Here is a 15,352-nt window from a genome sequence, read left to right on the forward strand (position 1 = left end):
GCACACACGCATACATACCGTGCCACACACATTCACAGGAAATTAAGCTTAAATATGTTTTAAGGATGGGTATGTGTGTCTGTAACCTCAGCAGCACCCACAAGTCTGAGAGAGGGGGGCTGTGAGCTGAGCTATGTAGCAAGACAAGAGTTTATATATATATATAAATATATATATATTATATATGTTAATTATATTGTATTATATATTATATTATATTATATTATATTATATTATATTATATTATATTATATTATATTATATTATATTATATTATATTATATTGGAAGCACATAAACCAGGAACACAGTTGTGTATGTTTCCTGGGAAAATGGCCCTGTATTACCCAGGATTTAGTTTAGGTGGAGTCAGCCAATGGCGTTAGCCCCACACCCGCTGGCAGAGACAGCCGAGCATCCGTGTAGGATTATCCCTCTTGGCTTCCTCCCGCCCACCTGACAGGACACCCTGGAGATGTGCACCAAGGAGATCGAGTTCAAGTGCATCCTCTTCGCCCTGTGCTACTTCCACGCTGTGGTAGCCGAGAGGCGCAAGTTTGGTGCCCAGGGCTGGAACCGGTCATACCCCTTCAACAATGGAGACCTCACCATCTCCATCAACGTGCTCTACAATTACCTGGAAGCCAACCCCAAGGTGAGGCGCGCAGGAGACTAGCATCCCCACCGGCTGGTATGGGACATGCTCCTTCCTTGCATTCCTGGGGGCCGGTCACTGTCTGGACCAGGCCGCTCCAGTTCTCGGCGTCATATTCAGAGAATTGGAGAAACCGCACACAGACAGGAAAGCGGCAAAGGGAGTTTATTCAGAAGTGAGGGTAGCTGCGGTGCGGATTGGACACGCCGCCAAGAGCCATAAGCTCCATGAATTAGAGTGCCCTGGGCTTTCCTTTATGCCACCTAGGAAGGGAGGGGCTGGTTGCTAAGGGCAGAGTGTCGGTGGGTCTCCATTTTGATGGACAGCTTGGGTCATGTGTCCCTCCCCATGGTGCACCTTATTCTAACCATACACATGCCCGATTATGTATAAGTCTACGATGGTAAAGGGGGCTGGAGAGATGGCTCAGTGGTTAAAGCACTTGCTGCTCATGGCCACCTCCACAGAGGAGGGTGCGTGCAGGGGCCTGCCCGGCACCCTAGGGCTTCAGGGAGCACCAGACCTGCCTAGCAGGGTTTCCACCTTCTGCCTCCACACAGCCTCTTCACACAGGGCTCCTGACCTAGCCTCTCAATCCTCATCAAGACAGTTTTATAGCCCTCCCACCCTCTGCCAGCCTCTCAGGTGATCTGGCCTTGGCAGGCACCTGCACGCATGTGCACACACCTACCCCACATACATACATACATACACACACACACACATGCACTTTTTTTAAGACAATAAGTAAGTTTTTCCTCTAGTAGTTCATTCAGAGGACAGTTTGCCTCACCATGCATGCACCCAAAACTGGCTGAAGTCAGCCAGCCATGCTGCCCTCAACACTCCTGTGTCCTGGGATGTTTGACTGGAACCAAACCACAAAGGGGAAGTTACCAAAGTTCTCTGAAGAAAGGAGTAACTTATCCCATTGTTTGGAGCACCTGGATGCAGGTGAGGGTCTCAGGCAAAGTGTGTTTCTTTCCCTCCCTCCCTCCCTCTGATACATCCCGACCTTCCTCTTAGTTCTTTACCTTATGTTTAAAAGATATTGAGTGGGTTCCATAAACCAAGGAAATATGAAAACACAGGACCTACCTGTGACTCCACCAAGTCCCTTCAGTATTGTTACCCCACCACCACCCCCGTGGCCCCCATTATTAACACACACACACACCCCTCACCCCTGAAGCTGTCAGGTTTCCCACCATATCTTGAAAACCACATCCCCAGAACCTCCAGAGCTTCCCAGGCTACAGGCTTGCCAGTGCCTAGAGTCAGATCCAGGTTTGGGGAAGGAGGACCTCAGAGATCCCTGAGAAAGACAAGGTGCTTCTTTGTGTTCTTATAACTAATAGGAACCAACCCACCAAGCATGCCAGGGGCTGCAGACGGCAGGTACATGTTGATTTCAGGTGGGTGTGAAGGTGCACAGCCACAGTTCAGATGCACACATACACAGTCCAGATGCACACACACACCCACCCATAGTCCAGATGCATAGCCACAGTCCAGATGCACACACACACCCATAAGGTTGAGGCAGGAGGATCTCCAGTTTGAGAATAGATAGCATGGGCAACCTCACCTTTTAAAAAAAAAAAAAAAAAAAAAAAGCAAAGCTAGGGTGAGGCTGGGTGGTGAAGTGTTTGCTTGACACAATTGACACAAACAGGACCCTGGCTTTCAACATCTAGGATTTCAACTCTGGCAAGCAGGTGCAGGAGTCTGACTGCACACCAACAGGGCCTGTGCTGGGTAAAACTCGGGGCCACTTGTGACCTGGTCTGGGACAAGACTGTGGAGTCTGAATCCTCCGCTACCCACTGAAGTAGAAACGTCAGGGTTCTTTGGAGAGACAGTTGTGTTGGATGGTGTTCTGCTGGACAAACACGTGAAGGGGCGTTTTCCTGAAGCGGACACAGGTGAAAGGCTAAGGCACACTTGTGAAGCACACACAGGGGAGAGGATGTTCTGCTAAAGCAAGCACGTGAAAGGACACGTGATGAAGGATTCTTTGCTAACGACACGCATGTATTGGTCCGCCCGACTATGCCATAGCCTGAGTTGCATTTGTCCAGACTCCATAAAGAGAAACGCACCAAAAGACTCCTGGTGGTGTGCTGCAGTCTGTTGCCTTTTCCATGGACTTGTGCTGACTGGCAGAGTGATGTCAACTGAGACGGACGGACGCGCTGAGGCAAGAGCCATGGAGGGCACAGGACATCTGGAGGGCATATAAAAAGGACCCGACGGATAGTGATGGAGGCCGAGCTAGGCTTGCTTATAGAGCTTGCTGGGTAACATTTGCTGATCTCCGAGTCTTCACTGATGTTCGCTTCACTGAGAGGCACAGCTGAGAACTTTTCCTGGCGTTCCTGTCGGCCCTGGTCGCTCCTGCTGGCAACTCATGCCAAGGTTGAGGCCTGGCTGTCTCTACTAGGTAATGCCACCGCTGCTGATTCCTGTTTGCTAACCCGACTCTACCGAGCTGAACTGCTGATATTTCTATGAAATGTTTATGAGTGGATCGAGCTGCCGCTGCTGACCTGTGACCTGACCTGCCGATTTCCAGACAACACAGACGAGAGTTGCTCCAAAGAACCTTTCTGAACAGGTCCACTTCCCCCATACCTTTTTCCTACCTCTGGTGGGCGGTGGGGTAGAATGGAGGTTAAAGTGTTTAAGAACCATCATTGAAAATAGGATTTGGCCGGGCAGTGGTGGTGCATGCCGTTAATCCCAGCACTTGGGAGGCGGAGGCAGGTGGATTTCTGAGTTCGAGGCCAGCTAGTCTACAGAGTGAGCTCCAGGACAGCCAGGGCTACACAGAGAAACCCTGTCTCGAAAAACCAAAAAAAAGAAAGAAAGAAAGAAAGAAAGAAAGAAAGAAAGAAAGAAAGAAAGAAAGAAAGAAAGAAAGAAAGAAAATAGGATTTGGAAAAATTAAAGTTAGAGTCCACTGAAGAGGAGCCCCTCTGTGAGCAGCAGTCACATGGCTGGGTCTGGCAGCCATATGCACCTGCAAGTCCCCGGAGCTTAGACATGCATAAGCTACATTTAACAGCAATCCCCACCTCCCATGGTTACCCATACCTGCCATCTCAGAAGTGGGCTCAGACCCAGCCTTCCCTCCAGAAAAGGCCAGAGGGCCACACACAGCAAGAACCCAGGCTTCTCTACTTCACTCTTGGTAACCTCAATTCAATGGCAACAGAGACTGTGGGTCCCAAAGACAGACCCTGAACTTCTCCTCCCAGGCCAAGTGGCAAGGGCACAGAGCCATGCCCCATATATGGCAGCGAGTGAACATGACCTACAGAGAAGGTGACAGGGCGGCCAGAACCCAGAACTGCCACTGGGTGGTAATCGGTGCCAACCCAGTGGGGAGTGGGCGTGAATCTGTGCATACAGACTGGGATATCTCAGGCAAGCTGCTCAGCCTCTGAGCCTGCTTCTTCACTGAACAGGACTTACAGCCTGCATCTGAGCTTCTGGGGTCACGTGAGGACAAACGAAGTCAGCCAGGACCAGATGTGTCTTGGGAGTCCTGTCCCACTTACCAGCCCCTTACAGAAAGCTCAGTAAAGCACACGGCGGTGCATGGCTGTTACCCCAGCACCTGGGAGGTACAAGGAGCACAGTGTGGGGTGCAAGGTCACCCCAGCTCCACAGCAAGCCCAAGGTCAGTGTGGGATACATGAGGAAGGGGGAGAGGGGTCAAATGCAAGTAGAACACTAAGTCTAGGGTCAGGAGAGAAGCTCACCCCCTGTGGGCAAGCAAAGGATGCTCTGGCCTGAGGCTCAGGGCCCCTGTACCCTCCCTCAGTACACAGGCCACTCCTGACACTGAGCAATGGCTGACATTGGTGGTCACTATACACCTGTCCTTACAGAATCCTCACTGGTGTTCCTCTGAGGACCACTCAAGTGATTCTGCAGGCAGGTGGCAGAACCTGCCCCATCTCCTCTGCCTAAGAGGTCTTCACTTCTTGATGGAGGCTGGGCAAGATGCTGCTGCCTGGACCACGCACGGTTCGTTGTCCTGGTAACATAACCTGCCTGGCTGGAGCAGGAAGGCAGACTGGTGAGATGCCACTGCCTGCAGGGACACAGTCCCCACCTGTGGTGATGAGGTGGTCCCCGGCGGCATTTCACCCATGGCATTACCAACCAAATGCAAACAGAGAAGATGCCAGCAGAAGGCCTCTGGGGAGACGACACAGAGGGGTGGTCTTGCCGGAATCGTGTGAAGACCTTCAGTCCACTGCAGGAGCACACACAGGCTCCAGTCTACTGAGAAGAACATCGTGTCCTAGAGTGACTGGCATGTCCTGACAAGCATGTCCCAGCCTGCGCTGGCTGACCTTCCTCCATCAGAACTCAAGGCTTGGGGGATCCTGAGCGCTCACAATACACAGGTCATGCCTGTCCTTTGAGAACTGCTGCAGGGCTGTGCAGCAGGTGGGGGAACACACCCTGTCTCTGGTGACCAATGCCCCCTGAGCCCAACTGCTTAGAGACTTGAGAAGACCAGAAAAGAAAGCTGTGATGAGGGCTGGGGAAACAGCAATGGCCAAGAGCGGGGGGGGGGGGGGGCTGCTCTTGCCAAGGACCAGAGTTCGATCCCAGAACCCACAGGATGGCTCACGACTCTAGCTCCAGTTCCAGAGGATCTGATGCCTTCTTCTGGCCTCCACAGGCACCGGGCACACATGTGGCATACAGACTTAAAACAGCACCCACCCACACATATCTTTAAAAATACATTTAAAAACCAAACAAAAAACGTTGAAGTTAAAAAAAAAAAAAGACAATTCATGACTGGGGAGATTGTGTGTGTGTGTGTAAGTCCAAGTGTGACAACCTGAGTTCAGATCCCCAGCACCCACATAAAGCCACAGTGGCACATACCTGTAATCTTGGCACTCCTACAGAGACAGACCAACCCCAGAAATTCAAGTCAGTTAGCCTGGGGCACACAGCAGTTAAGAGATCTTATATTAAAGAAGGTGGTGGGTGAGGACCAATCCTCTGAGCTCCACGTACGTGCCACGGCATGTGCTGGCCCCCACACCCAAGCTTACACATACACACACACACCTCTCACACACTAAGATGAGAACTGGATAGCACACTGATATTTTGAGTGAAAGTTCACAAGACTAAATCAGATAAATGGTTAATCAGCCAATTTCCCCATCACACCATCCAAAGCTCGGGGGGGTGGGGGGAGTACTGTGATGGTGGCAGAAATGGCAGCCACCTTCTTGGGGAAGAGGCACGTGTGTCTAAGCTGCTGAGCAAACACAGGTGGCACAGTCCTGTGGCAGGGTGCTGGGACACACAGGTGACGGTTCTGTGGGCTCAACCAGACAGAGTGCCTCAGGAACAAGACACACTTGTCACAGTTAGGGAGTCTCTGACTTTTCCTAAAGTGGCTGCCTCTCCCTCGGGCTGCTGTGGGCAGCAGGGATGGGCTGCAGGCCACAGCTCCTGGCTTTGTAGATAAAGGGACACATGAACCAGGCTTTGAAAGACTATGTGTGTGTCAGGGAGTGACCCTAGAGCGAGGGTAAGCGACAAGGGACCAGGCAGATGATGGGCTGAAGTGCAAGAAGACAGAGGTGGAAAGTCTGTGTGCACACATCTGTTCTGGAAGCCCCAGTGACAGCTGGTGCCAGGCTGTGTGCACACATCTATTCTGGAAGCCCCAGTGACAGCTGGTGCCAGGCTGTGTGCACACATCTGTTCTGGAAGCCCCAGTGACAGCTGGTGCCAGGCTGTGTGCACACATCTGTTCTGGAAGCCCCAGTGACAGCTGGTGCCAGGCTGTGTGTACACATCTGTTCTGGAAGCCCCAGTGACAGCTGGTGCCAGGCTGTACACACATCTGTTCTGGAAGCCCCAGAAGCCAAGGTTCTGGCTGGATCTGTTGAGTCCAAACTCCCACAGAGACCTGCAACTCTCTGAGGGAGCGGTATTAGTATAATCTGTTTGTGTGTATACATACACACACATACATATATATTACATTTGTGAATAAGCAAAGCCAGTTCTAAGGGGGTCAGGGCAGCCACTGGTCCATGTCAGACATACAATTGAATGGACTTTTAGCCAAAGGAAGATGTGGGGGCCAGTACCAACTCTCTGATGAGCGGAATCCAAATGCTGTGTGGAGCACAGACTTATGGTTGAGGAAGACAGAGCCCAAGAAACCAAGAAGGAACAAGTAGCCCCTGACACTCCGGCATCAGCAGAAAAGCTGATGGCCTATGGAGACGTCCCTATGGAGGAGGAAACGAGAGGCTGAAGCCAGCCTGAGATGGTAGCCAAAGCAGAGGGTCTCAGAGGGGCCAGCCTGAGAAGCTGGACATGGAGGAGCAGGAATGGAGAGGTGCTCCTCGGCAACTAGGCAGTCACAGGTGACCCTGAAAGCAGCCTGGGAGTGGGCCCTGCTGAGCTACCCAGCCTCACAGGTTTGAAAGCTCAGGTTTGGGGCACTGCTCAACTGCTCACACTGCCCCGCTGTCTTAGGTGCCCTGGGATGACCTCCGCTACCTTTTTGGTGAGATCATGTACGGAGGCCACATCACTGATGACTGGGACCGCCGGCTGTGCAGGACCTACCTGGCAGAGTACATCCGCGTGGAGATGCTGGAAGGCGAGGTGCTGCTGGCCCCTGGGTTTCAGATCCCCCCAAACCTGGACTATAAGGTAGGGAGAGGCGCCCCTACTTGGGGGGGGGGGGTCATGTGACTGACTACCCCCTGAGGGGTCCATACCACACAAGTCCCCTACAGATGGCAGGGGTGTAGACAGGTGACATATATGGAGACCTGGGCTCCACCTCCCAGCACTGCGTAAGACCTGTCATGGTGGCCCACAACTAAAATCTCAGCACTGGGGAGGGCTGACCTAGGAGTTCAAGGTAGTGAGTTTGTGGCCAACCTGGGCTACACAAAAATTCCTGTCTCAAAAACAACAATATTGGATTTCAGTAACCGAGCAAGAATCCAAGCTCCCAAAACAAGGAGCAACAGGTGTGACTCTGGTAATGAGGAAGGAATTCCTTGAGATCTGGGGACGTGGGTAGACAACAAGCAGGACTCCACTGGAACAGGCCACGTGGGGGGTGTGGTTGAGAAACGCCCAGAAGACAGCAGGGCCCCTACAACTTGCTTATAAGCCACTGTTTCCCAGGGCTACCACGAGTACATCGATGAGAACCTGCCCCCTGAGAGTCCTTACCTGTACGGCCTGCACCCCAACGCAGAGATCGGCTTCCTGACGGTCACCTCGGAGAAGCTGTTCCGAACAGTCCTAGAAATGCAGCCCAAAGAGACAGACTCGGGAGCAGGCACGGGGGTGTCACGGGAGGAAAAGGTAGGACCCGTCCACATTCCTAGCGACGGGGACAGGCGAGGCCTAGAGCGGTGGGAGGCACAGTGCAGCCCTGGCTGGAGACAGTGCCTGGGCAGCCTGTAAGGCAGGCTTGCTGTCAGTCCCTGCCTTGGGAACTAAATTCTGGAATCAAGGTGTGGTCTACAACTGGTCCCAGGCATCACTGGCCTAAAACTTTGGGCACAGGGTGGCTCCTCCAGGACCAGGAGCTCTGGGGCTAGCCTGGGAACAAGGGGTCAGGCAGCTGCATCTCAGAGCACTGTGAGGCTCTCCTGCCTGGTTTGCCTGGGCACCCACTTTCTTACATTGTGGGAAAGATCTGACACACATCAGCGAAGCGTGGACCTAGGTAACAAACAGGCTAGAACAGGAGCCAAAAGTCCCTCCCTGACTAGCTCAGGGTTTGCAACTTTTACCGCCCTATCAATTTGAAACCAGAAATCTACTTCTGAGCCAGCCTGTAGTGCACACAGCTGTAATCCCAGCACTCTGGAAGCTGCGAGGCAGGCAGGAGGATCTCAAGTTCAGGGCCAGACTGGGCAGCATGGCACGGTGTGCCTGGTGGGAGATGTACTGACGGACGGTGGTGAGAGGACAGTCCCCGCAGAGGGTGAATCAGTCTCGTGCCCACGAGAGGGCCTGACAGGGCAAGAGACTGGAGCACTTGTGCAGCTCTGGCCACATGTGCTCTCCACCCCACTGGCCTGCTCCCCCTCTAAGACTCAGGCAGCTCTGTGAATTTAGGTTTGAGCCCCTCCTCCCTGACGCTGCTGGGAGTGCTGCCTCGGCTGGTGATGTCATGGGCTTGCCCGGCACTGGTTTCCAGGTGAAGGCTGTGCTGGACGACATCCTCGAGAAAATCCCGGAGACCTTCAACATGGCCGAGATCATGGCCAAGGCCGCCGAGAAGACCCCCTACGTGGTCGTCGCCTTTCAAGAATGCGAGAGGATGAACATTCTTACCAATGAGATGCGGCGCTCGCTGAAGGAGCTGAACCTGGGACTGAAGGTAAAACCGCAACGTCCTCCAAGGCACGGGCATGGGGCTTGTGTGGTAGCCGTGACTGCAGAGGAACAGCCACACAGCACAGCTCAGGTCTCCAGTCTGGCTCCTGGAGACCGGTATGTGACCCACTGACCCTTGTCTGAGCCCTCCCCTCCCTGGTCTCCAGTCCTGTGACCTCCGTCCGGTACAGACCACGGAGGTTAGCTATTGCCTGGCCGTGGTCTCGGGAGGTGGCACCATGCTGGCACCTCAGGCACACAGCCGAGGGCTCTCCCCCACGCTGACCACACCCATCCTCCAAAACGTGACTGTGTCCCTTAGGGTGAGCTGACCATCACAACCGACATGGAAGACCTGTCCACCGCTCTGTTCTATGACACTGTGCCTGACACCTGGGTGGCCCGGGCCTACCCCTCCATGATGGGTTTGGCAGCCTGGTACGCTGACCTGTTGCAACGGATCAGGGTAAGTCACAAGACCCTGGAACCTCCAGGAGCCTGTGTACCATGGCCTCAAGAGTCCCCACGGGCTACCACTGCCGAGGAGGATGGGAAGGCCGGGGCCCAGTCGCTCAGATATCTAATCAGGCAGGAGTGACTTCCCACGGAGAGAGAGCAGAAGAGAAGTGAGCACATAAAGCCTAGGGGAGTCCCTCAGGGAGCTCCCTCTCTATACAGCAGGCCCGGGGTTGGGGTTAGGCCAGCCCCTTGTGGAGTGCTGCAGGTGCAGCCGAGACCCCTCCCCTCCCCTCGGCAGCTCATGTTTTCTTGCAGGAGCTTGAAGCGTGGACCACAGACTTCGCCCTGCCCACCACCGTGTGGCTGGCCGGGTTCTTCAACCCACAGTCGTTTCTCACTGCCATCATGCAGTCCATGGCCAGGAAAAATGAGTGGCCCCTGGATAAGATGTGTCTGTCTGTGGAAGTGACCAAGAAGAACCGGGAGGACATGACTGCTCCTCCCCGAGAGGGCTCCTACGTGTACGGGCTCTTCATGGAAGGTAACTTGTCTGCAGATGAGACAGGGCAGGCACCGTCCCGGGCAGGCCAGGCTTGGAGCCACACTGAACCCTAAAGGGGCCTGAGGGTGGAGGCCTGCTAGGATTCCATGGGCAATAGAAAGATCCCATCTCAAAACCAAGACCAACCTCACTCCAGCCAGGCTCTAGCCCACAGGGGCATCTACGTGGATCAGATGTGATGAGGAATGTGGGTGCACCTCTGCCGCCACTCCTACTGGGGCTCCCCTAGGCAAAGGCCACCCACCAAGCCAAGGACAGCAGGAGGGAAGGTCGGCAGGGCACCCACTAGAATCCACTCTGCAGCCAGAAGGATGCTTTTTCGGAATCACTTCAGGCAGTTTAGTTCCTCCTGTGCTGTGTCACGCGCCGCCCACATCACTTGAGCAAGTACACAACTACCATTCTCCATGTTTATTGTGATTCCAATGGCACACAGGACACATGAACGCCACGCCACGCCACCGGCTAGGATGAGAGATAGCAGCAGTCTGGTTAAGGGCAGACAGTGTTCTATGTGCATATATATATATATATATATATATATAACGTATTCCCTATGTACACGGAGAGCAGATATCACACATGAAGGAGCATTGCTGGAATTTGAGCTGCGGTCAGGTCTCTCTGTCACAGACACTGAGAAGGCTGAGATGAAGCTCTGAAAAGACGCGGCCTCAGAGCCACTGCGGCATGCAGAGTCCCCTCGGAGTCCTCGGTTCACACTCCTCCATGTTTGGCACTCTCAGACCCTGGCACCTGGCCTGAACTCTTCCGGGCTCCCAGTCACTGGCCTGCCTCTGAAAAGAGTGGGGAGGTTGGGGGCCAGGCCTCTCTCCCTACCGTGCCTCCCTTTTTCACGGTCAGCATCCAAACAGTGAGTTCTGCCTCCCCTAGGGCACCCAGACCCTCAGCTCCATTGTCCCCACAGGAGCTCGCTGGGACACCCAGACTGGAGTCATTGCTGAAGCAAGGCTGAAGGATCTGACCCCAGTCATGCCCGTCATCTTCATCAAGGCCATTCCTGTGGACCGAATGGAGACCAAGAACATCTATGAATGCCCCGTGTACAAGACGCGCATCCGAGGACCTACCTATGTCTGGACTTTTAACCTGAAGACCAAAGAGAAGGCGGCCAAGTGGATCCTGGCGGCCGTGGCACTGCTCCTGCAGGCGTAGCTGTGCCCGCAGCATGACCAGACCATGCCCAATCCTGCTTGGTTCCAATCAGAAGCCTCACCTTGCAACTGACACAGTTTACGATTTTTGACTTCTTACAAGCCCAGGGCTCCCGGGCTGTGGAGCAGGAGTGGGGGGAGTGTGGGATATGTACAGATTAAAACAACTACAATCAGTATGGCAGTCTGATCCTCTCAGCGCCCAACGCCATCCACAGCAGTGAAACAGCAAACATCCTGGGAAACCCCCCGAGTCTGACTTTCAGGGGCTCCAGGAGCTTATCTCATGCAAGCAGTGGGGGGGGGGGGTCGTCAGGGTGCAGCACTCACCCTTTGGCCTGATATAGCGCACAGAGTGCCACAGCCAGGGGTCAGGCGCTCCCTCCACGAATGAGTTCAAGAGTGAGTACTCTCTAAGCGTTCCTTCCCAACCTCCGTCCCAGAACTGCAAAAGGCCAGCCATGACATGGTCACGCAGCCATCCTTCCTCACTGAAGCCACCAACAGGACAGAGTAAGGACAGCAGGAGCTGTCACTACATGCTGTGCTCTGGGGTCGGGATTCTCCTGCCTGCAGTAGGTCAGTAGTGTTACGGAGCAGCACCCCTCCCCATCCCGTGCCTGTGCTTGTGTCTGTTCCACCTCTCCTAGTCATACACACGTCCCTGCAAAGGCTCCAGACTAAACTGTGGGGTGGCTACGTGGGCTACATGGGTGGTTTTTCCCACCTAATACCCGCGCGCACATGCACACACACACACACACACACACACATACACACACACACACACACACATACACACACATGCACACTCATAACCCTTGGAGCCGCAGTGGACTGCAAGCCATTTCGGCAGCCCTCTTCAGTAGGCACCCACCCTAGTGATGATGGGCAGACAGGTGGGCTGAGACCCCGCTGACAGGCTGGTTGAATCTGTATCAGAACCATCAGCAGGAAACAGAAAGACACCAAGCCTGACAGTACTGATGCCAAACAAACACTCAGCAAGGTAGCCAGCCAGGTTACAAGCAGGAAGAAGGACACTGGAGGTAGACAAGAGGACACTAGGACTGGTGGGAAACAGCCAGCAAAGCCTCTAACTCCAGGAAAGGGGTATGGGGGTGGGGGGGCGGGGTCCTCCCTGTGGAGCAGGGCACCACCTTCTGAGTTTCTAAGCCTTCAAAGTTGCAAAGCAAAGCAAACCACCTGGGCACTGCTCCACCCAGCTTGTCTCATCTTCTGGGAATGTGCCTGGAAGGCAGTCACCTGAGGGAAGAGGCCCTGCTACCTGAGCCCCAACCAGGGACAAGGGACTCTAACCTCCTTGGGGAACATAGGAAGTATCAGAAAACTCTAGCTGCTGTGTACCTGCCTCTGCTGGCCAGGAGAGGGCACTGCAGCTCTCAGATGGCACAGCTCTCAGGCTCCAGGCAGCTTGTACCAATCCCTGGCAATAACACGAAATGAGTTTTTCTAACTTTGCCGTAGAAGCCAGAAATAAAGCAGTAGCTTACTCCATACATACAAACTGTGAGTTGACAAAATTATCTCCAAAATTCTCAAAGGCCAAGCTGCCTGCAGGGATCAGGAACAAAGGGCCAGAGTCAGAATAAAGACCCTGGACCTGCAGAGTGACGGGGTCCCAAAAGGCCTGAAAGTGACCAGGGCAGCAGGGCAGAGGAGGGTCACGCCACCCAGGGCTGCTAATTTGAATGCCCGTGCCTTGTACACCAGCCACTGCAGACAGAAGCCTAGTCCCCTGCAGCTCCTCTCACTGGAGTCAGTTGTGCCTTGGTGGCACACAGCACTCTCCACCTTGTTAACAAGTACACGCAGCAGCAGTCCTGACCATGGCTAGGTGTTCCTGACCCTGGTGGCCCCTGCTACAGCCAGTCAGCACAGCTGTTCAGATCTCAGCAGCAGCACTGCTGTGGGTCCCTGTGGTGGCTCCCTGCACAGCAGGCTGTACTGGCAGCAGCAACCCAAGCTTCCAGGCTCCCAGAGGCCCTGGAAGAACGGAGAGGCAAGCAGGCTTCTATAAGTACATGGGACATGTGCACTGGAGGGGACCTGCTATGAAGAGCTGCACAAACGTGAACCGGCTCATCTGTTATAGGCTGGGACTTAAGTAGATGGTGGTGGCTCACAGCTTTAACCCTAGCACTTGGGAGGCAGAGGCAGGCAGATCTCTGAGTTGGAGGCCAGTCTGGTCTACAGAGTGAGTTCCAGGGCAGCCAAGCTATGTAGAAAGATCCTGTCTCAAAACAATCCCCCAACCCCCAAAAGCAACACTAGTAGCAACTTCAGATCTCATGTCAAACCAAAACCACTTAAATAAGCCAGCTGCAATGGTACATGCGGGTGATCCCGACACCTGAGGGATTGAGGCAGGAGGATCACCATGAGTTTGAGGCCAGCCTAGTCTTATTTCTCCAGGCTCACACACATCTTCTGGTTAGGAATTAATCTGTATCAAGTGTGATGCTGGTGTAGTTTGAGCCTCTTGAGGAGGGAAACTGCACTGGGTTTGAAAACATGAACGTATGTCATCAGCATGGCAGAGCGGCTGCTGGGGGTGGGCAGGGGATGAGCTGTGCACGGCTGGCCCTCCAGTACCTCTCACTCTGTATTTGTATAATGTTTAAGTATGACTGAAAAATAACTAAAATAATGATAAAAGGTTATTGTGGGTTTTATTGGAGACAAGATTTCTCTGTATAGCTCTGGCTGTGTTAGAACTCGCTCTGTACACCACATTGGCCTTGAATTCAGACATCTCGTGCCTCTGCCTCCTGAGTGCTGTGATTAAAAGCATGTAACCACTATCCCTGGCTAATAAAAGTTTTTTCTTCAAAAAAAAAAAAAAATGTAGTCCTGGTGGTGCACACCTTTGATCCTAGCACTTGAAAGGCAGGGACAGGTGCATCTCTGTGAGTTCCAGGCTGGCCAGGGCTAGCAAAACCTTGTCTCAAATAAAGTAAAAAGAAGGGTGTGAGAAAGCAAGGCAGGAGCAGAAGCGAAGGCCCACAGGCAGCCCCTCAGCCCCTCGGGCTGCATCAGGTCCAGAGACGCCACGGCTCGTGATGACCAGCTCTCAACAGCAAATCGGCTCAAGTAGGGCCACATTCTCACCTGTCAGACCAACCACATGCTCCCAGTGCTCAGGCTTCTGGGCAGGCAGCGCACACTACATGAGCAACGGGAACGTCAAGCTCTGGTGTCTCTGATATCACACTGACCTGCTGCACATCAGGGAGACAGACTGTCCACCATGTTGTGTCCCATGCCATCACATGTGCACAAGCACACACCACACACAACCTTAGCTCTCTAGAACAGCTCCACCATCTTTAAGCACTGTCTGTTACAGGGCCACACCACACAGAGCATGGCAAGAAGGGCCTCTATGGCCCTTGCCCCAGAACCCCTATGCAGGAAGATCAGAAGGAGACAGTGCCACTGGCCTCACCACAGGTGGCCCTAGCCAAGGGCGGCAGCAGCACCTGAGGGGGCAGGGGGGGGGTGGGAAGCAAAATTCAGTGCTTACTTGAAAACTGCCATCCACAACCACCCAATACTGCTGTACAAAGGACGCAGTGGATACACAAGGCTGCAGAGTCCCCTCAAGGACCCCTTCAGAACACTCCTGGCGTCCTCTCAATTCCCAGCACCTGCCTGTTTTCAGAAGAAGTTCTTGATCAGTGGGGTCACCATCTTCACCCACAGTTTGACCTGCCGACCTGGCTGTTCAAAGGTCGCAGAGGATACCACACCAGACCGCAGGTAGAGCTGCTCTTGCTCCTGAGGAGAGAGAGGAACAGTCAGGCACTAGGTGTGGGTCAGCCTGTGGTTCCTAGACACCTGGCACAACAAAGATGCCCACAAACTGGTCAGAGATGCCACCTACACAGCCTCTTGAGGACCGCAGCCAAGGGCTCTGCCTCTATATATTACTGCTTTAGCTCAACAGTTAGAGTTGGTGGGAAAACTATTTTAGATGTTTACCCCACCATGAAATAAAGTAGTATAAGTTAAAATAATAAACAGGGGCGGGTGTCAGTCAGCGGTGGTACTGTCATTAGCTCACCGTGTG

The 15,352-nt window shown here is 53.6% G+C and overlaps 2 protein-coding genes across 5 annotated transcripts in view; one reads left to right on the forward strand and one right to left on the reverse strand.

Annotated features, from left to right (window-relative positions):
• The window catches only part of Dnah17 (dynein axonemal heavy chain 17), a 111,243-nt gene extending 99,853 nt beyond the window's left edge, over positions 1 to 11,390 (forward strand). For both annotated transcript variants that reach the window (XM_028752763.1, XM_028752762.1), the window contains exons 74-80: positions 463 to 654; positions 7,192 to 7,371; positions 7,858 to 8,040; positions 8,885 to 9,067; positions 9,386 to 9,529; positions 9,838 to 10,063; positions 11,013 to 11,390. In XM_028752763.1, the coding sequence (XP_028608596.1) occupies positions 463 to 654; positions 7,192 to 7,371; positions 7,858 to 8,040; positions 8,885 to 9,067; positions 9,386 to 9,529; positions 9,838 to 10,063; positions 11,013 to 11,260 (1,356 nt within the window). In that variant the 3' untranslated portion in view covers positions 11,261 to 11,390. The remainder of the gene's footprint in view (positions 1 to 462; positions 655 to 7,191; positions 7,372 to 7,857; positions 8,041 to 8,884; positions 9,068 to 9,385; positions 9,530 to 9,837; positions 10,064 to 11,012) is intronic.
• Positions 10,481 to 15,352, reverse strand: part of Pgs1 (phosphatidylglycerophosphate synthase 1) — a 36,712-nt gene continuing 31,840 nt past the window's right edge. For 2 of the 3 annotated variants that reach the window (XR_003709415.1, XM_028752764.1), the window contains exons 9-10: positions 14,935 to 15,060; positions 10,481 to 11,105 (exon numbers count right to left, since the gene is read on the reverse strand). Coding sequence is in view for 2 of the 3 variants with exons in the window: in XM_028752764.1 (XP_028608597.1) it covers positions 14,941 to 15,060 (120 nt within the window). In the remaining variant the exon portion in view is untranslated. The remainder of the gene's footprint in view (positions 11,106 to 14,934; positions 15,061 to 15,352) is intronic. The other variant, XM_028752765.1, reaches the window with a different exon arrangement.

Source organism: Grammomys surdaster, unplaced genomic scaffold (assembly GCF_004785775.1).
Source record: "Grammomys surdaster isolate TR1022 unplaced genomic scaffold, NIH_TR_1.0 125940, whole genome shotgun sequence".
In the NCBI taxonomy this organism is placed as follows: Eukaryota; Metazoa; Chordata; class Mammalia; order Rodentia; family Muridae; genus Grammomys; species Grammomys surdaster.